The 25,150-nt window shown below is 44.2% G+C and overlaps 1 protein-coding gene across 1 annotated transcript in view; it reads right to left on the bottom strand.

Moving 5' to 3' along the window:
• Positions 1 to 25,150, bottom strand: part of pde10a (phosphodiesterase 10A) — a 484,537-nt gene that overhangs the window by 5,544 nt on the left and 453,843 nt on the right. Inside the window, exons 20-21 of the mRNA XM_078557603.1 lie at positions 19,644 to 19,724; positions 14,766 to 14,854 (exon numbers count right to left, since the gene is read on the bottom strand). Coding sequence (XP_078413729.1) covers positions 14,766 to 14,854; positions 19,644 to 19,724 — 170 coding nt within the window. The remainder of the gene's footprint in view (positions 1 to 14,765; positions 14,855 to 19,643; positions 19,725 to 25,150) is intronic.

Below are 25,150 nucleotides of genomic sequence, written 5' to 3'. Positions count from 1 at the left end.
AGTCCAGTTCAGTTTCTGGTCAAGGGTAACCCGCAGGCTGTTAATAGTTGGGGGATTTAGCGATGGTAATGCCATTGTATGTCAAGGAGTGATGGTTAGATTCTCTCTTGTTGGAGGTAGTCATTCCCTGGCACTTGTGTGGTGCAAATGTTACTTGCCACTTATCAGCCCAAGCCTAGATATTGTCCAGGTCTTGCTGCATTTGGACATAGACTGTTTCAGTATCTGAGGAGTCGTGAATAGTGAACATTGTGCAATCATCAGCGAACATCCCCACTTCTGACCTTACGATGGAAGAAAGGTCATTGATGAAGCAGCTGAAGATGGTTGGGCCAAGGACACTACCCTGAGGAACTCCTGCAGTGATGTCCAGGAACTGAGATGATTGACCACCAACAACCACAACCATCTTCCTTTGTGCTTGGTATGACTCCAGCCAGCGGGGTGCTTTACCCCTAATTTCCATTGACTCCAGTTTTGTTAGGGCTCCTTGATGCCACACTCGGTCAAATGCTGCCTTGATACCAAGGGCAGTCACTCTCATCCCACCTCTGGAGTTCAGCTCTTTTGTCCACATTTGAACCCTGGCGGAACCCAAAATGAGCATCAGTGAGCAGGTTATTGCTAAGCAAGTGCTGCTTGATAGCACTGTTGATGACCCCTTCGATCACTTTACTGATGATCAAGAGTAGACTGATGGGGTGGTAATTGGGCAGGTTGGATTTGTCCTGCTTTTTGTGTACAGGACATACCTGGGCAATTGCTGGATAAATGCATGTGTTGTAGCTGTACTGGAAAAACTTGGCTAGGGGTGCGGCAAGTTTTGGAGCACAAGTCTTCAGTACTATTCCCGGAATATTGTCAGGGCCCATAGCCTTTGCAGTATCAAGTGCCTTCAGCTGTTTCTTGATATCGCGTGGAGTGAATCAAATTGGTTGAAGACTGGCATCTGTGATGCTGGGGACTATTGGAGGAGGCCGAGATGGATCATCCACTCAGCACTTCTGGCTGAAGATCGTTGTGAATGCTTCAGCCTCATCTTTTGCACTGGTGTGCTGGGCTCCTCCATCATAGAGGATGGGAATTTTTGTGGAGCCTCCTCCTCCAATGAGTTGTTTAATTGTCCATCACCATTCACGACTGGTTGTGGCAGGACTGCAGAGCTTAGATCTGATCCATTGGTTGTGGAATTGCTTAGCTCTGTCTATCACTTGCTGCTTATGCTGTTTGGTACACAAGTAATCCTGTGTTGTAGCTTCACCAGGTTGACATCTCATTTTTAGGTCTGCCTGGTGCTGCTCCTGACATGCCCTCCTGCAATCTCATTGAACCAGGGTCGATCCCCTAGCTTGGTGGTAATGTTAGAGTGGGGGATGTGCCGGGTAATGAAGTTACACATTATGGTTGAGTACAATTCTGCTGCTGTTGATGGCCCACAGTGCCTCATGGATGTCCAGTCTTGAGTTGCTGGATCTGTTCGAAATCTATCCCATTAGTAAGGAGGACTTTACAGGTTTGACAGGGCTGGGTTTGCCGTTGTCATTTTCGGTACCTAGGTTGATGCCAGGTGGTCCGCCTGGTTTCATTCCTTTTTATTGGCTTTTTAGCAGTTTGACACAACTGAGTGGCTTGCTAGGCCATTTCAGAGGGTATTTAAGACAGGAAGGTGTGACTACGAGTGAGGCAGGTATGGGGACCCAGGAGACAGAACTCAAGGAGCCTCAGCCTTTGCAATTGATTCACAGGTTTGAGGTTCTTGCAGTCTACATGAATGAAAGTGGTTGCTGCAGGCTCAATGAGCAAACTGGCCATGGCACCATTGTACAGGAAGTCATCCAAGCGGGGAGAGTTAATAGGAATGTAGTGATCATTGGGGACAGCATAGTCAGGGGGATAGACACAGTTCTCTGTAGCTGAGAGCGTGACTCCAGATGGCTGTATTGTTTGCCCAGTGCCTAGGTTCAGGACATCTGCTCTGGCTGGAGAGGAACTTGCAGTGGGAAGGGGAGGATCCAGTGGTCATGGTCCAAGTAGGTACCAATGACATAGCTAGAACTAGGAAAGAGATTCTGCTGAAGGAGTATGAGCTGCTAGGGGCTAAATTTAAAAAACAGAGCCTCAAAAGGTAATAATCTCTCGATTACTGCCTGAGCCATGAGCAAATTGGTGTAGGGCAAATGAGATTAGAGAGTTAAACACATGGCTCAAAGAATGGTGCATAAGAAATGGGTTTCAATTCATGAGGCTTTGGCACAAGTACTGGGGAAAGTGGGAGCTGTACCATTGGGATGATCTTCACCTGAACCGTGCTGGCACAAGTGTTCAGGCTAGTTGTATAACTAGGGTGGTAGAGGGGCCTTTAAATTAAATAGTGGGGGGCAAGGGATCAAGTTTGCGAAAATGTGATAAATTAAATAAAGAAGGCAAGGCAAAACAGCAAGGTTGGAATGAAAGAAATGATGATCAGAATGAGGCGGGAAGGGACAGAGTGTACAAACCTAAGAGTGCACCAGCAGATAAGCCTAGAGGTTACAAAAATAGTAAAAAGACAGAACTAAAAGCTCTTTATCTGAATGCACGTAGCATGCATAACAAAACAGATGAACTGACAGCACAAATAGGAATAAATAGGTATGTTCTGATAACCATTACAGAGACATGGCTGCAGGATGACAAAGACCGGGACATGAATATTCTAGGGTACATGACATTTAGGAAAGTCAAGCAGCTAGGAAAAGGTGGAGGGGTAGCTCTGTTCATTAAGGGTGACATTGGTACATTAGAGAAAGATGACCTTAATTCTGAAGATCAAAATGTAGAATCAGTTTGGGTAAAGATGAAAAATAGTAAAGGTAAGAAGTCACTTGGGGGAGCGGTTAACAGGTCCCCTAATAGTAACCACGCTGTATGATCATGTATACAGAAAGAAATAATGGGGGCTTGTAAGAAAGGTACAGAGTAGTCTACATTTTAATTTTAATCTACATATAGATTGGACAAATCAGATTGGCAAAGGTAGCCTGGCTGATGAGGGACAGTTGGGACAGTTCCTTTGCACAGCACATTTTAGCACCAACCATATGAGATCTGGTAATGTGCAATGAGGCAGGTTTAATTAATGACCTCATGGTGAAGGCACCCTTAGGTAGCAGTGATCATAATATGATTGAATTACACATTCAATTTGAGGGAGAGAAGAGGGCATCTAAGACTAGGATTTTAAACTTAAATAAGGGCAATTATGAGGGCATGAAGACAGAGCTGGATAAAGTGAACTTGGAAATTAGGTTCAGGGATAGGAGAAGCAGTGGCAGAAATTTAAGGAGGTATTTCAGAATACTCAGCAAAGGTACATTCCAGTGAGAAAGAAAGACTCTAAGGGAAGGACACACCATCCGTGGCTAACTGAAGTTAAAGATACTATCAGATTGAAAGAAAAAGCATATAATTCCACAAGGATGAATGGCTGGTCAAAAGATTGGACAACATATAAAGAACAGCAAAGAATGACTAAAAGATTAATAAGGAGGGAGAAATTAGGGTATGAGAGAAAGCCAGCTAGAAATATAAAAACAGATAGAGTTTCTAGAGAAATTTAAAAAGAAAAAAGGCCCGGTAAAGTGAGCATTGGTCCTTTAGAGAGTGAGAATGGGGAATTAATAATGGAAAATAAGGAAATGGTGGGTGAATTGAACAGATATTTTGCGTCCATCTAGAGGATACAAATAACATTCCAGAAGTAATTGTGAATCAGTTGGTGAAAAGGAGAGGAACTTAAAATAATTACAATCACCAGGAAAAGGGTACTGAGAAAATTATTAGAAATAAAAGCTGACAAGTCCCCAGGTCCTGATGAACTTCATCCTCGGGTCTTAAAAGAAGTGGCTGCTGAGATATTTATGTTTTCATTTTCAAAAATTCCCTAGATTCTTAAAAGGTCCAATCAGATTGGAAAATAGCGAATGTGACTCTATTCAAGAAAGGAAGGAGACAGAAAGCAAGAAACTATAGGCCAGTTAGCTTAACATCTGTGGTGAGGAAATTGCTGGAATCTAATCATTAAGGAGGTTATAGCAGGGAACCTAGAAAATCACAATGCAATCAAGCAAAGTCAACATGGTTTTGTGAAAGGGAAATCATGTTTGACTAATGTCTTGGAGTTGTTTGAGGAAATAACGAGCAACGTAGATAAAGGGTAACCTGTGGATGTGCTGTACTTAGATTTCCAGAAGCCATCTGACAAGGTGCCGCATCAAAGATTACTATGCAAAATAAGAGCTCACGGTGTAATATGTTACCCTTTAACATATTAGCATGGATACAGGATTGGTTAGCTGACAGGAAGCAGAGAATAGGGATAAATGGGTCATTTTCGAGTTGGCAAGATGTGACTTGTGGAGGGCCACAGGGATCAGTGCTGGGGCCTCAAATATTTACAATTTATATCCATGATTTGGATGAAGGGACTGAATGTATAGTTGCTAAATTTGCTGATGACACAAAGATAGGTAGGAAAGTAAGTTGTGAAGATGACATAAGGAGTCTGCAAAAGGACATAGATAGGTTCAGTGAGTGGGAAGAAAATTGTCAGATGGAGTATAATGTGGGAAAATGTGAATTTATCCACTTTGTCAAGAAGAATAGAAAATAATTTATGCACGTATCCATTCAGGTCCCTCTGCTCCTGCACCCCTTTGGAATTGTAGCCTTTATTTTATATTGTCTCTCTGCATTCTTCCTACCAAAATGAATCACTTCACAATTCTCTGCATTAAATTTCATGTCAGCTGTCCATCAATCCACCAACCTGTCTATGTCCTTTTGAAGATCTACACTATCCTCCTCATAATTCACAATACTTCCAAGTTTTATATAATCCACAGATTTTGAAATTGTATCCTGTACACCAAGATCAAGGTCATTAATACAAAATAAGAGCAAGGGTCCCAACATCGATCCCTGGGGAACTCCACTATAAACCTTCCACCAGTCTGAAACCGTTCACCACTTACTCTTTGTTTCCGTCACTCAGCCAATTTTGTATCCATTTTGCTACTGTCCATTTTATTCCATGAGCTCTAAGTTTGTTCACAAGTCTGTTGTGTGGCACTTTATTAAATGCCGTTTAGAAGTCCGGGTACACCACATCAAAAGTATTACCTCATCAACCCTCTCGGTTACCTCTTCAAAAAGCTCAAGCAAGTTAATTAAACACGATTTGCACTTAACAAATCCATGCTAACTTTCCTTAATTAACCCATATTTGTCCAAGTGACTTTTTGTCTCAAATTATTGTTTCTAAAAGCTTCCCACCATCGAGGTAAACTGGCTGGCCCATAGTTGCTGGGCTTATCTTTTGCTTTTTTGAACAAGGGTATAACATTTACAATTCTCCAATCCTCTAGCACCACTAAAGGAAACAATTCAAAGTGTTCAATAAAAATACATTCCATTGAAAAAATAAAACTGAGAAAGAAAGATCCATCCATGACTTACTAAAGACCTTAAATACAGTATTAAATTAAAAGAAGAGGCTTATAATAGTGCAATGAATAGTAGTAAGTTTGAGGATTGGTAGTGTTTTAGAAATCAGCAAAGGATCACCAAAAATTTGATAAAAAGGGGAAAAAATAGAATATGACAGCAAAATGTAAAAACCAGTTGTAAGAGCTTTTACATGTATATAAAAAGGAAGGGTGTAGCTAAAGTGAACATTGGTGCCTTAGAAACAGAGACAGAAGAAATTATCAACGGAAATGAGGAAACGGCAGAGACATTGAACACGTATTTTGTGTCTGTCTTCATAGTACAAGATGCAAGTTACGTACCAGAAATAAAGAGTAACCTACTGGTCAGTAAGAGTGAGGAAATTAAGGTATTTCATGGAAAAAATTTTCCTCCCGTTGGGGAGGAAGTGCAGGAGCGGGTCCAGGCAGGTGCGGGTCCAGGCAGGTGCACCTCCAATCGGCGCCCCCAATCAGGGGCATGCCCCTATTTTACATGGGTAAGCCAATTAAGGCCCGCCCCGTGTGACATCCGGAGGGAAGCGCCGTGTGCTCCCTGTGTGGGCGGGGGGATTCCCTCAGCTGGGAGTGTGCTCTTTCGTGCATGTGCGCGAAAGAGCGCACTGATCTCCCTGAGGCTGTGTTGCCTCAGGGGGATCGCCTCGGAATTAAAACTTTTAAGACAAATGTTTGAAAAATTTCCCTGACATGTCTCCTCATGTGACACTGTCGCATGAGTTGGGACATGTCCATCACTTTTACTGAAATGTTTATTAAATATTTAAAAACCCTCATGAAACCTCATCCCGCCCGTGGATGAGGTTTCATGCTTTTTCTTAAGCTCACTAGGGCTCCCGGCCTACACCACCAACCCTAAGGTTGGACGGGCAACCCTGCCAATTACCTAACTTGGTTTATTAATGGCCTCAATAGGCCGTTGACAGGTCGGTGGGCACACAGCTGACTCGGCTGCGCCCCTGCCGACCTGAAAATGGAAATGACGTGGGGTGACATCGGGAGTTCTGCCTGACGTCATCCTGCTTCATTTTACACGTTGGCGAGTGGGCCCCGCCCCTGCTTGTCAACCAGAAGATATCAGCAGAGAAAATATGCTGGAGAAATTCAAAGAACTAAAATTCAGCAAATCCTCAGCACCTGATGGCCTATGTCCTAGGGTTCTAAAAGAGATAGCTGCAGAGAGAGTTGATATGCTGACTATGATTTTCCAAGATTCCCTACATTCTGAAATGTTCTCAGCAGATTGGAAGTTAGCAAATACAACACTGCTATTCAAGAGAGGGAGAGAGAAAACAGGGAACTACTTGCCAGTTAGCTTGACATCACTCATCAGGGGAGTATTTATATCTATTACTAAGGAAACCTTAACAATGCACTTAGAAAAGCATAGCATGATTAGAACAAGTCAACATGGTTTCTCGAAAGGGAAATCCTATTTGACAAATATATAAGAGATTTTTGAGGATATAGGGTACATAAAGGGGAACCAGTAGGTGTAATACATTTGGATTTCCACAAGGTATTCGATAAGGTGCCACGCAAAAGGTTAATATACAAGATAAGGGTTCATGGAGCTAGGGTGATATATTAAAGTGGATAGAGGACTCGTTTACAGACAGGAAGCAGAAAGTAGGGATAAATGGGGCATGTTCAAGTTGGCAAGCTGTGATCAGTGGAGTGGTACAACGATCAGTGCTGGGGCTTGGGCTATTTACAATCCATATTAATGACTAAGATGGAGAGACATAGACCAGAATTTTACATGCTGCAACTGGATGCATGGCCAACCTGACCTAGCGCGAAATTGCACGAGAAAATGTCAGGCAGGCGTCCCGACGTCATAGCGATGTTGCGCCACATCATAGTCGGGGGACATGCGTAGCATTCGGAAGCATGCCAGCTGATAATCAACGTTCCACTTAAGCCAATTAAAGCCCCAGTTGACTGGGATTTTTAGTGGCCAGTGTGCCTTCCTGGCTTAAGTGGAGCTTTCATTATCAGTAGTCGCACTTCTGACTCCCATACGTGCCTGCCGACTGTGATATGACATGATGTTGCTATGACATCAGGACATCCGCCCGATGTTTTCTTGCGCAGTTTCATACTGGGTCAGGTTGGCCGCTCATCCGATTGCAGCAGGTAAAATTCCGGCCTATGTCTCTCCATCTAAGACATTAATATGGATTGTGGCCAGGTGGCCTTCACGTTTTTGCATCATTCTTGTTCTAGGGCGGGATGAAATGCCCAGAAGATGTTTGAAGGTTGGGGAGTTTGGAGTTTGCTGTCAGTTATTTGTATTTGCATTAGAGATAGTTGGTGGCATTTTTTGTGTGCAAATATCCTTTGAACAATACTGCAGCTCCCTGAGGCAGCTCCCCAGCAGTTGTCAGCCTTCAGGGAGCTCATTGTAAACCCCCCACCTGCACCCTCAGTTGTCTCAGTGCCCGCCCTCTTCCTGCACCCCCTGCTGAGCCTCTCTGTGCGCGTTTCACACTGCACCAGTTAATTGGCAAGTCAGCGTGAAATCGTGAATCAGTTGCAACTGCGGCCGAAGGCACATATCACATCCGCTTCCAGGCCTGCCGATCGTGCATGCACGACAAGCGTGAAATTCAGGCCATAGAGTAATGCATCTCAGCTTGGTGATGATACAAAGTTAGATGGGAATGCAAGCTGTAAGGAGGACAGAAAGAAGCTGCAAAGAAATACAGATTCTTTGGGCGGAATTTTCCTGTCATGCCTGTGGGAGCAGAAAATTCGGAGAGAGGCCAAAAGTTTGAATCACGCCCACGGGAATTCAATTCAGAACTTTCCCCTCACCACTTTCATGGCAGGCTGATGGAGGGTCGGGTTTCCTGCTGATTTATGTCGGGAATGCCATTTGCATGCATTGCCATGTCATGAATACTCGTTAAAAACGCTACTTGCTGGAATCATGTTCTGCCTCTCAAATATGTGCCACGCCAGTGGGAAATTAGACCGGTCTAAATCACAACCAGATATAAGTGGCATGCAGCTGTCCGCCTTCACTTCGCTCATGAGTTTGAGGTGAGTGCAACATTCAAAACCGACCTGCAAAAGTGCTGCTCTGATTTTTCAGCAGTGCCAGTGAGTCGCTACAATGGTGAGGGTGTAGGGCTGGTATGCTCATGGTGGATACCTCCATACTCTGGAAGGACAGCATTCAGTGTGTGCTGTGGGTCTCAGGCAAGGCTGCACTCTGAAACAGAGACCAGCATCGTGTGTGGGGAAGGATGACAGAGACATGGGGGCCAATAGGGTATGGTGAGGTGAGGCGGGGGGAGCGATGACAAAGGGGAGACTGAGGATGGGAAGCTGGAGTCTGACTAGAACTAAGACACAGAAGGGGTTGGGTGGGAATCAAACTGTATGAATGGGAGAGGATGCACGCAGACTACTGAATAGGAGCGGATGTTGTGTTAGTGTGGCACATGAGGGACGGGTTACACAGAGACTCTTGGAGGTGGGAGAGGGGAAAGGCTTGCACATAAGGAACGGGTTGCAAAGAGATTCATGGTGGGGGTGCAGAAGAGAGGCTGTGTTGTGTTCAGACTTGAAGGAACGGGAGAGCTCATTGAAAGACAGTCATAACCCCTGGTCTGATGCCAAGAGGTCGGAGTGAGAGATTAAAGGCAGTCCTGGGGTTTTGCAGGCCATTCTACAGGGCTACTCATGGCACACACGTCGTAGACCCACTCAAGGGAGTAGCAAGGCCTGCATGCTCAACTGGGATAAGGCACAGCTTGGTGTGCAGGGTATGTTCATTGTCTTACAGTCGGTGGTGATGGGGTTGTCTGGCTTTGTATTGGGCTGCAGATGGGATAGTCATGTTAGGGGAGGCATCTGCAGCCTGTAAATGGGGAAAAGGTAATAAAGTTGGGAGGGTACTTGAAGCTCTCCTGGTGGAGTGGGGGGTTCTCCTCTGCCCCTCGAGATGCGGAGGGCTGAGGTTTACATGGGGCATGGGGACGTCAGTAATCGGTTCAGGGGGAGGGCTGAAATGTCCACCACAATGACAATGGGATCCAGGGTTACTGGGGGAGGCTGGAGAATAACCAGAGGGAGGTCTACCTGCACATTGTGAGGTTCCAGGAAGATTGGAGGGATCTGAACACTGACAGAGGGAGGGTCGAAGCTGGTCTCGAAATAGAAATACAGCGCCACCATCTTGAAACCCTGAACCATCTGGCGCAGCTTAAAATTGAAACTGGAAAAGAATCTGCATGGAAGGGATCTGAGGCAGTGTGGGCGGAGCCCTTGGCTGGACTAAGCGCCCTTTCAGGCGGCACCCTCAAACTGCTTAGAGCCACAACACTGAATTAGAATCAGAGCTGAGAGAAAAGAGGAAGGCTTCCTTGAGAAAGTACAATTGGAGCCAGTGCCTTTTGGTGCACTTTTATGAGAGACTGCAGGAGTCATTGGCTTCACAATACAGTTGCTCCATTTGAGATTTAACAGAGAGGTATGTGAGAATGGAAAATGTAAGCAACTGTTAAGGAAGCACAGCTGCTGCATATCTGTCAGATCATCAATGAAAGCCTCTAATGTACTTTCTCCAATTGGCATGGATAATAGGCCAAAGGGCATCCAGTCATTGCTGAAGTGCAAGTTGAGCTTGATCAGCACACCAGATCACAGATTGCAGGAGTGCCTTTGGTAAGGTGGCACATTTAATGAATGCATCCAGACCTCTTCCAGTCTCTGTAGTATTGAGATGTCAAGGATCAGGGTTGGCATTTTGGTCACCTAGATCTGTGAGTTTGTGCCTCAGCTACAAGACTGTATCAGCGAAAAGCTTGTAGCACGGACGCAGCTCTAGGGGACGACAGTGGCTTTCTGTTTGCAAGTGGGAGGTCTACTATATTTGCCCAGTGTTCATTAATCTGTTGCATCTATCAGTCCACAGGGAGGAGGAGGATTGAATAATGGAATGATGTGCTCAATGCTGCCTTTTTGATGACAGTGATCCGATTGAGGAGGAGAAGGTCCTGGTGCCGCCTAGCGCAGCTTCGAGAGGAACCCTGGCCTGAGGTTCATGGTCCAGGCGAGCCCCAGCAAGACTCAGAGGATGAGGAGGTTAGACCCATCCCACAGAGGCGACTCGCAGGACCAAGGGTCCACTGAAAAGAGTTTCCTATCTGAGATGAGCGAAAGACAATGCCGCGCACGTTTGCGCTTGTCAAGAGATGTGGTGGATCATATCTGCCACATTCTGCAGAAGGATCTAATACCCCATGGACTGGGAGAACATCCCTCTGAAGGTCATCATCACGCTCAATTTTTTTGAATGTGGATTGTTGCAGGGATCCACAAGGGACCTATGTGACATCTCAGAGTTCTCAGCAAATAAAGGAGGTGATAGATGCCCTCTAAAGTAAGGCTCATCATTATATGAAGTTCACACTTGATGAAGCTAGCCAGGCTGCTAGATTTATGGGTTTGCAGCTATCTTAGGCTTCCCTAGAGTACAGGGTGCAACCGATGGCACACATGTCACTTTGAAGGCTCCGTGGCAGCAGCTCCTGATGTACAATAATAGGAAAGGGCCTCCCTGAACGTTCAACTGGTGTGCGATCATCAGAAGCACATCATGCATGTCTGCCAAGTGCCCTGGGAGTTCCATGACTGATACATCCTGAGTCACTCCCAGGTGCCTCACATATTTGAAGGGCCTCAGCAATTACAGGGCTGACTGCTTGGGGATAAGGGGTACCCACTCAAACGATGGCTCATGACACCAAAGCGTTGTCCTCGGAGTCGCTTGAAGGAGAGATACAATGAGGTGCAAAAGGCAAAATGATCCATCATCGAGCAAGCCATTGGCATCCTGAAAATGTGCTTCTGATGTTTGGACCATTCAAGTGGGGCGCTTCAGTACTCTCCACAGAGGGTGTATGACGTAATCGTGGTCTCCACAACCTGGTGCTTCAAAGGGGGAATCCCTTGCCAGAAGGAGACATGGAGGAGGCTGAGAGCTCCTTGGATGTTGAAGAGCAGGAGCCTGAAGAGAGAGATGAGGGTCAGCTTCCACGTGAGGTTGCCATCGAAGAAGCGCAACGTGCAAGACGTGCTTGTGCCACACTGATAGCCACAAGATTCCAAGAAGAGTAAGGTGCAAGCAACGGGACACGGCCACATTCCTTCTGTCCCTTATTGCCTTGCCCATGCACTGAAAGGCCTTTACAACCAGTAACACCGAGACCTGGAGGGCCCTAGCCTGCTTTTGGTCTCCTGCTGTGGGGCAGGTGCACCCTCCTCAGCCTGTACAGCTGGAGATGAGGTGATGGTGATGGGGTCACAGGCAGAGGGTATTGAGATTGGCCAGACACTCTCAGAGTCTCCTAGGCGGATGGTCCTGGAGTCTCCAGCTGCTGGTCCTCCTCCGTATAGTGCCTAAAGGCCCCTGTCTGACTCCCTGAGGAGAAGGGGCTCCTGAAGAGGGGTCAAGGTGCCCCGTCTCCCTCTTGCCTATCCACTGATGGATCCCACCAATGCCTATGGCAATGGAGTGCAGGTCGGAGTGCGTCCATCAGGATCTGCTGGACGGAGGTCTCTAAGGTGGACGCCACCCTTCCCATGGAGACCTCGAGGCACTCGCATGTCGGGGCCACGACAATAGCCAGGTGGACAGACTCCACCGTCCTTTGCTCTAGTCTGTTGACTGCTTCTCGCAACTCTTCCAGATTTTCCGCTGCCTGTCATGCCATCTCCAGCATGTTAGAGATGGCCACTTGCAGAGGCTCATCACCTGATCTCCACCAGTCCTCCGAGTGCCAGAGACCTGGGCTGTCACTGCCTCCGACTGCTGTGGAGATGTGTCAGTGAGGTGTTCTCCAGAATGTGACCCCGAGCTAGATACATGACCCACTGAGGTGTGTGTCTCTGGTATGGCACTGGTGGATGCAATGACGGTTCTTCATCTGATGCATCCTCAGCATCCTCCTGAAGTGCCCTGGGGGCTGGGGCTTATGGTTGGTCTGGAGCTCTGTCTGGGCCTGCTGGTGGCTATGAGAGAGAAGATAGAATTAGTTCATAAGCAGCAGGAATACAACATTGCATGTCACTTATTGTGGCTATCAGGATGTGATCAACTCATGGAGGGCTCATCCGTACTGGTTTGCTGGGAGAGGCCGATTTCGCCTTCCCTACTGGAGCGATCTTTGTCTTCACCAGCCAGTTCGGCAGCATCCTCCTCAAACTGAGACAGCTCCGGGACATCTGCCGTTCCTCCTCCTGTCTGTGATATCACCCTCTGGATATGGGCGAGTTTGGCTTGCATGAAGATGAATGAAATGGAACATCATGAGAAGAGATGGAGGAGAGGTTGGGAAGCATGCATGCCGGTTGTGTGTGCTGAGCCCTCCCCAGTAAGGGCTGAGGATGGACCTTGTGCAGCATGATAGATGAAATGCTGGTGATGTTAAAGTGTCCATGAGGCAATCAGTGCTGATGTGCCCCCGCTAATATTGCGTGAGATCCCTGAGCAGTGACCTTGAGTGCATGATGCCATGTTGAGGGTGTGAGATTGGAGTGAGCTGATAGTTGACTTACCCCAGTGGAGTGGATGAGATCATTCATCCTCTTCCTGCACTGGATAGCGTTACGGGGGCGGGTGCCCAAAGAGCTGACCTCCCTTGCAACCATCTCCCAGGCTGACGAGGTGAGGCTGTTGGCCCTCCTGGGATCATCTCTTGGACAGAAGACATCCTGATGCTCGCAGACTCCATGGATGAGGACATCAAAGCTGACACCGCTGAACCTGGGAGCAGTTCTTTTCGTTGGTGGAGCCACATGAGGAAGTTTCCTGTACACAGCTGGCCTTGGAGTAATGTGTGTGTTTGGGTGGTGTTTAAATATGGCGCCTGGACCTTCAACCCTATTAAGTAATGGTGGGGCGGACGAATCAGTGCCTGCCCCACCATGTGAATTGGAGAGTTACTTGCTGATGCATAACTAATGAGCTTCCGAGCATGACATCAGGTGCGATTTCCCACCCCACCGCCAGCAGGAAACATGCCACGGAACCTGCCTGCCGCTGCACTTAGTCTCCGGAACAGAAAATTTCACCCTTTAATTGAGTGGGCAAGAAGATGGCAGATGAAGTATAATGTGAGGAAGTGTAAGGTTGTTCATTCTGGTCGTAAGAATAGTAAAACAGAATATTTTTTAAAAGGTGTGAAATTTGTGAATGTTGATGTTCAGAGAGCACTTGGCATACTTTGTACAAGGGACACAAAAATTTGAATGCAGGTACGGCAAGCAATTAGGAAGGCAAATGACATGTTGGCCTTTATTGCAAGGGTTTTGGAGTACAAGAATAAGTAAATCTTGCTACAATTATATGGGGCATTGGTGAGACCACATCTGGGATACTATGTGTGCAGTTTTGGTCTCCATTTTTAAGGAAGGATATACTTGCATTGGAGGCAGTACAGTGAAGGTTCACTAGATTGGCCCCTGGGAAGACAGGGTTGTCCTATGATGAGACGCTGAGTAAATTAGGTCATATTCTTTGGAGTTTAGAAGAATGGGAGGTGATCTCATTCAACATTCTGAAGTCAGTCGACAGGGTAGATATTAAGAGGTTTATCCCCCTTGGCTGTGGCGCACAGTTTCAGGATCAGGGGCTGATCATTTAGGACTGAGATGAGGATAAATTTAATCACTCAAAGGGTTGTGAATCTTTGGAATTCGCTATCTCAGAGGGCTGTGGATGCACCATCATTGACTTTTTGGACTCTCACAAAATCAAAGGATATAGGGAGTGGATGAAAAAGTGGAGAAGCCGAAGATCAGCCATGATCATATTGAATGGCAGAACAGGCTCGATGGGCCATCTGGTCTTCTGGTCATATTTTTTATGTTCCTTTAATTGCAATTGAACAGTTTCATACCAGTGTGAGAGCTCCACTGAGTTTTCCACAGTTAATACTGATCGGCATGTTGGACAAAGGATAAAGATTGGTGGTCCCAAGACTATTTTGTATGTTTCTTAATATCCAATGTCTATTCAACAATTGGATAAATTCTTATTAAAGTCGATTTAAGTGAGCCACTCTCTACTGGGACCATTAAGCTGAAAGACAAAAGCTTTACAAAACATTTTTACAGTTTTAATTTTCTTCTGTATTTAGATATGCTCGTTTCAAATACACGATAGGGTGAAATGCAATATCTAATGTAATGACGCATTCTAAGGTGGGCAATGTTGGAAACGCCTACCTGCAAGATTTTAGCAGTTGACTGGTTATTGGGAGGATTTCTGTAAGTGTACGATAACAAGGCAAGGCTACGCTGTTGAAGAAAACAATCTGTGTAAAATAAAAACAGAGTTAGTTCTTTAAACTACCATAAAAAGGCAACTATAATAAGAGTAGGCCTTTCAGCCCCACAACACTGTCTGGCCATTCAATTAATTCCATCTATCCACCTTGATTCAAAAACCTTGAAAAATCTTGCCAAACAAAAAATGGTCAACCTCAATTTTGAAATGTGCTGTTAACCTAGCCTCAACAGCCATTATTAAGGGGTTGGAAAAGAGTTCCAGATTTCCACTGCCCCTGGTCAGAAGAAGTGCTTTCTGATATTGCCCTTGAACAGTCTAGCTCAGATTTTGAGGTTACACCCCTTGTTCTGGACCCTTCCACCAGAAGAACTAGTTTTTCTTTACCAAATCTATCAATTTCTTTGATCGTTTTAAAATATTTCAATTAGAGTACCCATTGATCTTCTTTATTCAAGGAGATAGTTTAGTCCACAGAATCTGTCTATTTAACCCTTTTAGCCCTAATCCGGGCCACTAATCCAGAGATATGGATTCAAATTGAATTCAGTTAATTAAATAAATCTGGGATTAAAAATTTAGTATCAGAAATGGTGACCATGAAACTACTGAATTGTTGTAAAAACCCATGTGGTACACTAATGTGCTTTAGGGAAGCAACCTGCCATCCTTAACTGGTCTGGTCTTCATGTGATTCCAGATACACAGCAATGTAGTTGGCTCTTAACTGCCTTCTGAACTAATCTAGCAAGGCACTGAGTTCTATTAAACCACTACAAAAATTATTAATAAGAATAAAACCAAACAGACAACCCAGCATGGACCTAGGCATTGGACATAACAAAGGCACATCCAGCTCAGCTGGCCCTGCAAATTCCTCCTCACCCTAACATATGATGTCCTGTGCTAAAATAGGAGAGTTGTCCCACAGATTGGTCAAACAACAGCCTGACATAGTCATGCTCACAAAATTATACCTTTCACCCAATGTCCCAGATTCCTCCATCACCATCCTAGATTATGTCTTGTCCCACCAGCTGAACAGAGCCCCCAGAGGTGACTGCACATTGGTATACAGTCAGAAAGGAGTAGCTCTGAGAATCCTCACCATTGACTCTTGACCCCATGGGAAGGGCAAACATCCTTCTGATTACCACCTACTACCCTGCATCAGCTGATGAATCAGAACTCCTTGATGTTGAACGCCACTTGGAAGATGCAATGAGGATAGCAACAACACAGAATAAACACTAGGTAGGGGTCCTAAATTCCTTAATTGTTCATCACCAAGAGTGGCTCTGTAGCACAACTATGTACCGAGCGGGCTGAGTCCTGAAGGACATAGCTGCCAGACCTGGCCTGCAGAAGGTGCTGAGAGAACGAACATGAGTGAGAAAAATACCTATTTGACCTCATCCTCAGCAACCTACCTGTCACAGATGCATCTGTCCATGACGGTATTGGTAGGAGTCATCACTGCACAGACCTCGTGGAGGAAACTGAAGTCCCATGTTGTGTGGCACCACCACCATGCCAAATGGGATAGTTTCAGAACATATCTAATAGCTCAAATCCCCCTCCAAATCACAAAACTTGACTTTGAAATGTATTGTCATTCCTTCATTATCCTTGGGTCAAATACCTGGAACACCCTACCTAACAGCACTGTAGGTGCACCTACACCACACGGCCTGCTGTTGGCTCACCACCAACCTTTCAGGGTAAATAAGAATGGGAAATAAATGCTGCCCTTGCCAATAACACCCACATCCCATGAACTAACAAAAAAAAATTCTACTGCATCCGCACAGCACCCACTCCAAAGTCAAAACATCCTTCCCGAGATACAGGATGAATTGAACTGAATGCAGTACTCCAGATGAAGTCTAATAACGGCTCTGTACTATAATTTCCACTCCTTTGTATTTCAGAAGCAGTGCTAATTAGCATCAATTTTAGAGCTAGTATTAGTTGTTTTCAAATTTCAAGGGTAGTACTGGCTGACTTCACAATTTCAAGAAGCGGCACTGTATAGTGGTCCAAATGATCAGGGGTATGACCAAACCACATCACACTGGGAATAGCAAAAAGTTAGTATCATACTTAGTTCCCTGCATTATTCTGTGTCTACCATCCAGAGGATGTTTTATAATGCAGATTCTTCCTTTTCCTGGTTTACCAACTCTTTTTAAGTAAAATGTTTGGCTTCAAAGGGAAGAAATGCTCAGGTGGGAAATAGTATTTTGCATTCCTCACTGTTACAAATACAAAGTTTATAAGTTTGTTATATTTTGAGACTGTCTGTTTAATTTATGGTAAAATGGAGTCATGAAGGTGACGTGCTCTGAATCCTGCTCGACAACAAGCCTGGGTGGCTTGGTTGTTATGGGGACATTAAGGCCTGGATTGATTTGCTGGGAAGAAGGTGCAAGATGTTCACAACTGTGGATAATGGCAAAGGAATCTGTGATGACTCTGGGGAGACTGTTAGTCTCTAAGTCTCACATGGGGATATTAGGAATGTCAGATTTTGTAATGACCATACTTTAAGCTGTATTTAATTTCAAGATAGAATGGAGTTGGGGCTCTAAAGGATAACTAATTAGCATTTGTACCTGGATACAAGACCCATATGCTTCAAGGTGCCATAGAAATGGGCTTTGGGAGGGCAAGAGCCTGTAGCAAGTCATTGTACAATCAGGTTACGGAATTTTTCTTCAGCTATTCCTCACAGACAACTTAGTATGTAAGAATCTGGGTGAGAGAGCAGACATAGAGGCAGCCAGTCTCCATTGTTCACCACCCAGAATGCAGGTGGGAGCTTGTGCTTAGATTGAAGGGACCAAGTTTGTGAGGATTTAAGTGAAGTTAAAAAATTAACCTAGCTCTGGCTAGAGGGAGCAATCTCCCTCACCGTGAAAGTCAATTTGGTGACTAGAAGTTACCCAGATGGAAAAGGAAAAAGGAAGCAAGCTATTGGGAGGTGAGAATAGCTTTGGACTGGTCCCTGGAGAAGGAAATGTCCACTTAAGGGACAGAGTAAAGTATAACCACAGGATAGGATTTTTGGTCATTTTTAAAAGTTAAATGGGGTATCTTTCCTGTCATATAAGTTGCTTACTAAATGTGTTTTGATACTGTTGCTTTTAGTTTGTTTACTACAGTAAAAGTCTTGAAATTTGAAATCTTATCATGTGATCCTTCCAGTCAGTTGCTGGGAAGTAAAATTTCTAAAAAAATATTGGGCTCTACAGGACTCATAATGAAACTTGCTCTTGCAGGAGCAGTGAATAAAGTTTTCTTAGGTGCATTGGCAAATCGGTGAAATAGTAAAGTTTCAAGATTTCACACAAGCCAGAAAGTGCATGAGTGAACAACAAAAAGGTTTGGATGACAGCAGAACTTTTCAGAGTGGACCTAAGAATTGGACTGGACCACAGCAAGACTGAACAGAAAGGCTATCCTAACTGTAGATAATTTCACCACTCACTAGAATTTGAAGACTGAAAATATGAGCCACATTCAGCTATTAAGTCAAGTCATAATTAAAAGCTTCAAGACTAATAAACAAAATGATTGAATGAAGAGAAAAAAAGGCAAATGGGCAACACAGACATTGTGCAGGCCATGCAGATTACTCACTGTGCATAGAATAAGGTGACTGATTTGACCATCGTAAACTTGTTATCACACTTAGGTATCGTAAGTAAAGCAACTATAAAAGAGCTTTTAGAAGATTAGATGAAAATGAGGACAGTTTTAAATATAGACATGGATTTTTAAATCTATGTACAATGGATAGTGAAATTGAAATCTGCACGGAGTTCGCACAGGCAGGAATAACACCTGCTGTCGCTAAAAATGTCAATTGAAGAGTAAGGCGTCAACAGTTACGGTATGTATCAATTAGTCAACCATTCAAATGAAGTGCTTGCCATAGTGAACAAGACAAGAAGGTGAGAAGCTGTCGAATTTGTCCGATAACGTTCCTATATAGCATCTTGGGATACTTATATAATTTAAAGGCACCATATCTATAAAGGCTAGAGTTGTTATTGTTGAGTTCATAGATTTCTTTGTTACAAAGATTAGATCGTGCATTAATCTGCTCCTACAAACCAAATTACTCTCAACATGTAAAATTAGAATGCTGCGCAGTTCCCATTGCTGAGAGCTTGAAAGGAGATCAGAGAATAGTGACAGTTATGATTCCTAGGGTGGAATTTAATTCCCTCCCCTGAAGAGAGTTTAGTAGCGGGAGGGCACTCAATTGGGCAGGAGTGTGGTGCTTGGGGACTTCACCCCACCACCGGTGGTATTCACCCAGCAGCGGGAGGGACTCGTCATGCAGAATGCCTGCAAAGCAAATCCTGTCGGGGTTGCAAGTGGGCTTCTGGGAAGCAATACACAGCTGCCGGCCTCTGATTGGCCAGCAGCTTTCGGGGGCGGGGCGGGATTTCCGTCCCCAGGTCTCCAGCCGGTGGGGGAGATCCCCCGTTGCCTACATTAAACTCTGCGCCTAGATTTTATGGAAATTATGAATAAAGACACTCTGCACTTCTTTTCTCTAAAGAGACTAAAACACAATCTATTTCTGAACATGCTGAAGGCATGCACATACAAGCAATTCACTTGGATCATGAGTATTAGCATAAAATTAAACCTTAAGCAAGGATGATCAGATTCTGTGCCAATGTGCGTTAATGAAGTGCTGGTTCCTTAGAATTCCCACATCAAGGAGAATCCACAACACACTTACTACTGATCAGTCATGATTTTCTGAAGGTCAGTTGCAATCTCAAATTCAAGCCATTTACCTGGCCACTGGGGATTTCCTCATTTTTCTCCCTGTCCATCATAGGAATGGGTTGCATTCCCATTTTTTTCATGTCGTCACCCTGCATAAGAACATGATTCGATTAAATTAACAGAAATTGAATTTTACAGCTTATTATAACGGTCCTACTTTTCAATCAGTGCAAGAATACATGTTGGCATAAAAACTGAAATTCTGAAAAGAATTCCTGACAGAACTGCCATATCAAACTTACGCCAGCAAAACATTATTCCAGCTGTCTCTTTCCACCCAACAAAAATGCTGATGCTTGCTAGGGTTTGGTTCCAACTCTCTATTGAATTGCTGTAGTTGGCCATTCCTCCTGTGTGACCACATATAGAAAGGGTTGAACTGGGTTGGGTAGGCAGGAGGGGTTGAAATTTGTCTGGAAACTGGATTTCCCTGCATGCTGTGGCATTTTAACTCATATTTACCTTTGGCTTGGCCAAATGTCAGACTGAAAGATAGGCTTGGCTTCCATGCAAGTGGGGAGCACACTCTGGAGCAGACTAAGCTAAGTGGCACGTTGCTGCTAATTGAAGCATGGGGGTCTGACCCCTGACGCCAGGAAAAGGTGGTGGTGGAGAGGTATGGATCCAATCTCCAATTCTGTAGGAGGAGTGGGAGTAGACCTAATGAAGCATGTGGAGAGAGCTTGGGGGCAGGGGGGGGTGGGTTGGGGAGGGAGCTGGAAACAATTAACTTCCTGAAGCTGTCCTCACCCCCCTTCAAGTACCAGGTTTTTTGACACCTGGGAAACAAGGCTGTCCATGGCTAAAATTGCAAGGTGGGTTAGGTATGAGGCACATAGTCTCATTAAGATAATTAATTAACCAACCCACCTCTTGGGAGTGGATTGGTTGCCTACCCATCATACGAACAACGAATTAAGAGCAGGAGTAGGCCACTTGGCCCTTCGAGCCTGCTCCGCCATTCAACAAGATCATGGCTGATCAAATTCCTGCCTATCCCAATAACCTTTCACCCACTTACTTATCAAGAATCCATCTACCTCCGCCTTAAAGATATTCAAAGATTCTGCCTCAAACATCTTTTGAGGAAGAGAATTCCAAAGTCTTACAACCCTCTAAGATCATTTTTTTCCCTCATCTCTGTCTTAAATGTGCAACCCCTTATTTTTAAACAGTGATCCCTATTCGAGAGGAAACATTCTTTCCACATCCACCCTGTCAAGTCCCCACAAGATCTTATGCTTCAATCAAGTCACCACTTATTCTTCTAAACTCCAGCAGATACAAGCCTAGCCTGTCCAGCCTTTCCTCATAAGACAACCCACCCATTCCAGGTATTAATCTAGTAAACCTCCGAACTGCTTCCAACACATTTACATCTTTCCTTAAGTAAGGAGACCAATATTGTACACAACACTCCAGATGTGGCCTCACCAATGCCCTGTATAACTGAAGCATAACCTCCCTACTCTTGTATTCTCTTCCTCTTGCAATAAATGATAACATTCTATTAGCTTTGCTAATTACTTGCTGCACCTGCATACTCACCTTTTGCAATTCATGCACTAGGACACCCATATGCATCTCAGGGCTCTGCAATCTCTCACCATTTAGATGATATGCTTCTTTTTTATGTCCTCCCAAAATGGACAACCTCACATTTTCCCACATTATACTCCATTTGCCAGATCTTTGCCCACTCACCTAACCTATCTATATCCTTATGTCCTCTTCACATACTTTCCTATCTATCTTTGTGTCATCAGCAAATTTAACAACTCTACCATCAGCCCCTAAATCTATGTAGATTGCAAAGAGTTGAGGCCCCAGCACTGATCCCTGTGGCACACCACAAAGTCACATCCTGCCAACCTGAAAATAACCCATTTTGCCTACTCTGTTTCCTGTTAGCTAGCCAATCTTCTATCCATGCCAATATATTACCCCCTAAACCATGAGCTTTTATTTTCCACAATAACCTTTGATGTGGCACCTTATCAAATGCTTCCTGAAAATCTAAGTACAGTACATCTGCCGGTTCCCCTTTATCCACAGCACATGTTACTTCTTCAAAGAACTCCGATAGGAACATAAAAACATAGAAAGTAGGAGCAGGAGTTAGTCATTCAGCCCCGCAAGCCTGCTCCGCCATTCAGTATGATCATGGCTAATCTTCTATCTCAACGCTATACTCCCACTATCTCCCCATACCCCTTGACGCCTTTAGATTCCAGAAATCTATTTCCTTCTTAAATATATTCAGAGAGTTGGCCTCCACAGCCTTCTGATGTAGATAATTCCATAGGTTCACCACCCTCTGAGTGAAGAAGATTTTCCTCATCTCAGTCCTAAATGGTCTACCCCGTATTCTGAGACTGTGAATCCTTGTTCTAGACACCCCAGCCTAAGGAAATATCATTCCTGCATCCAGCCTGTCCATCCCGGTCAGAATTTTATATGTTTCAATGAGATCTCCTCTCATTCTTCTAAATTCCAGTGAATATAGGCCTAGTCAGCTCAATATCTTCTCATGTGACAATCCTGCTATCCCAGGAATCAGTCTGGTGAACCTTCGCTGCACTCCCTTTATGGCAATATATATATTTTCTTAGGTAAGGAGACTAAAACTGCACACAACACTCTAGGTGTGGTCTCACCAAGGCCCTGTACAGCTGCAGTAAGACATCCTTGCTCCTGTACTCAAGTCCTCTCGCAATGAAGGCCAACATAATATTTGTCTTCTTAACTGCTTGCTGCACCTGCATGCTTGCTTTCAGCGATCCAGGTCCCTTTGTACATCAACATTTCCCAATCTATCACCATTTAAATAATATTCTGCCATTCTGTTTTTCCTACTGAAGTGGATAACTTCACACTTATCCACGTTATACAGCACCTGCCATGTATTTTCCCATCCACTCAACCTGTCTAAATCATCTTGAAGCCTCAGAACACTCTCTTCATCGCTCACATTCCCACCAAGTTTCATGTTGTCAGCAAACTTGGAAATATTACATTTGGTTCCCTCAGCCAAATAATTGATATATATTGTGAATAGCTGGGGCCCAAGCGCTGATCCCTGTGGTACCCCACTAGTCACTGCCTGCTACTCTGAAAAAGACCCATTTATTCCTACTCTGTTTCCTGTCTGCTAATCAATTCTCAATCCATGCCAACATATTACCCCCAATCCCATGTGCTTTAATTTTACACACTAACCTCTTAGGTGGGACTTTATCAAAAGCTTTCTGAAAATCCAAATACACCACGCTTCCTTGTTCTCCCTTATCTATTCTGCTAGTTACGTCCTCAAAACACTTCATTAGGTTTGTCAAACATGATTTCCCTTTCATAAATCCATGTTGACTTTGTCTAATCCTGTCGATATTTTCTGTGTCCTGTTATCACATCCTTTATAATAGACTCTAGCATTTTCCCTTCTACTGATGTTAGGCTAACTGGTTTGCAATTCACTGTTTACCCTCCCCTTCTTTTTTTAAATAGTGGGGTTATATTTGCCACCCTCCAATCTGCTAGGATTGTTCCAAAATCTACAGAATTTTGGAAGATGACAACCAATGCATCCACTATTTCCATAGCCACCTCCTTTAGTACCCTGGGATGTAGATTATCGGGCTCTGGGGATTTATCAGCTTTCAGTCCCATTAATTGCTCCAGCACTATTGTTTTAGTAATACTAATTTCATTCAATTCCTCCTTCTCACTAGAGCCTTGGTTCCATAGTATTTCTGGGAGGTTATTTCTGTCTTCCTCCATGAAGACAGAACTAAAGTAGTTGTTCAATTGCTCTGCCATGTCCTTGTTCTCTATTATAAATTTTCTGGTTTCAGACTGTAAGGGACCTACATTTGTCTTCACTAATCTTTTTCTTTTTACATACTTATAGAAGCTTTAATGCTCCACTTTTATGTTCCTTGCAAGTTTATTGTCATATTTTTCCCCTCTCAATCATTCTCTTGATCCTCCTTTGCTGAATTCTAAACTGCTCCCAATCCTCTGGCTTGCTACTTTTTCTAGCAACTTTATATGACTCCTCTTTGGATCTAATACTATCCTTAATTTCTTTTGTTAGCCATGGTTGGGCTGCTTTTCCTGTTGTGTTTTTGTGCCAGAAAGGAATGTATAACTGTTGCAAAGCATATATACATTGCTTAAATATTAGCCATTGTCTATCCACAGTCACTCCTTTTAATAAAGCTCCCCAATCCAATTTAGCCAACTACCACCACGTGTTTCTTCTTAGCTCCACCCAAAATGAGGTTACATCTAGATTTTCTGAGCCAATATCCTCTCTCCCTATTGCACTGATTTCATCCTTAACTAATAACTCCACGCCAACTCCTTTTCCTTTTTGCCTGTCCGTCCTAAGGATCGAATACCCTTGGATATTCAGTTCCCAGTCTTGGTCACCCTGCAGCCATGTCTCCCTAATCGCAATCATACCTGCATAGTTTCCCTTGTTAAGATTTAGGACCCTGGTTTCAGATCGGACTACTTCACTTTCCATCCTAATGAAGAATTCTATCATGCTATGGCCACTGTTCCCCAAAGGGCTCCGTACAACAAGATTATTAATTAACCCCTTTCATTGCGCAATATCAAATCCAAGATAGCCTATTCCCCAGTTGGTTTCTCGACGTATTGGTTTAAAAGACCATCTTATACACACTCCAGGAATTCATCCGCCACGGTATTATTGCTAATTTGGTTTGCTCAGTCTATATGTCAATTAAAGTCACCCATGATCACTGTAGCACCCTTGTTACATTCATCTCTAATTGCCTGTTTACTGCCTTCCCCTACCTTATCGCTACTGTTTGGAGGCATATAGACAACTCCCACTGATGTTTTCCACCATGTGTTGCTTCTTGACTCCACCCAAACTGATGCTACACCTAGATTTTCTGAGCCAATATCCTCTCTCCCTATTGCACTGATTTCATCCTTAACTAATAACTCTATGCCAACTCCTTTTCCTTTTTGCCTGTCCGTCCTAAGGATCGAATACCCTTGGATATTCAGTTCCCAGTCTTGGTCACCCTGCAGCCATGTCTCCCTAATCGCAATCATACCTGCATAGTTTCCCTTGTTAAGATTTAGGACCCTGGTTTCAGATCGGACTACTTCACTTTCCATCCTAATGAAGAATTCTATCATGCTATGGCCACTGTTCCCCAAAGGGCTCCGTACAACAAGATTATTAATTAACCCCTTTCATTGCGCAATATCAAATCCAAGATAGCCTATTCCCCAGTTGGTTTCTCGACGTATTGGTTTAAAAGACCATCTTATACACACTCCAGGAATTCATCCGCCACGGTATTATTGCTAATTTGGTTTGCTCAGTCTATATGTCAATTAAAGTCACCCATGATCACTGTAGCACCCTTGTTACATTCATCTCTAATTGCCTGTTTACTGCCTTCCCCTACCTTATCGCTACTGTTTGGAGGCATATAGACAACTCCCACTGATGTTTTCCACCATGTGTTGC

Source organism: Cetorhinus maximus, chromosome 14 (assembly GCF_964194155.1).
Source record: "Cetorhinus maximus chromosome 14, sCetMax3.hap1.1, whole genome shotgun sequence".
Classification (NCBI taxonomy): domain Eukaryota; kingdom Metazoa; phylum Chordata; class Chondrichthyes; order Lamniformes; family Cetorhinidae; genus Cetorhinus; species Cetorhinus maximus.
The sequence above is the reverse complement of the archived record's forward strand: the minus strand, read 5'-3'. Positions and strand labels throughout refer to the sequence as shown.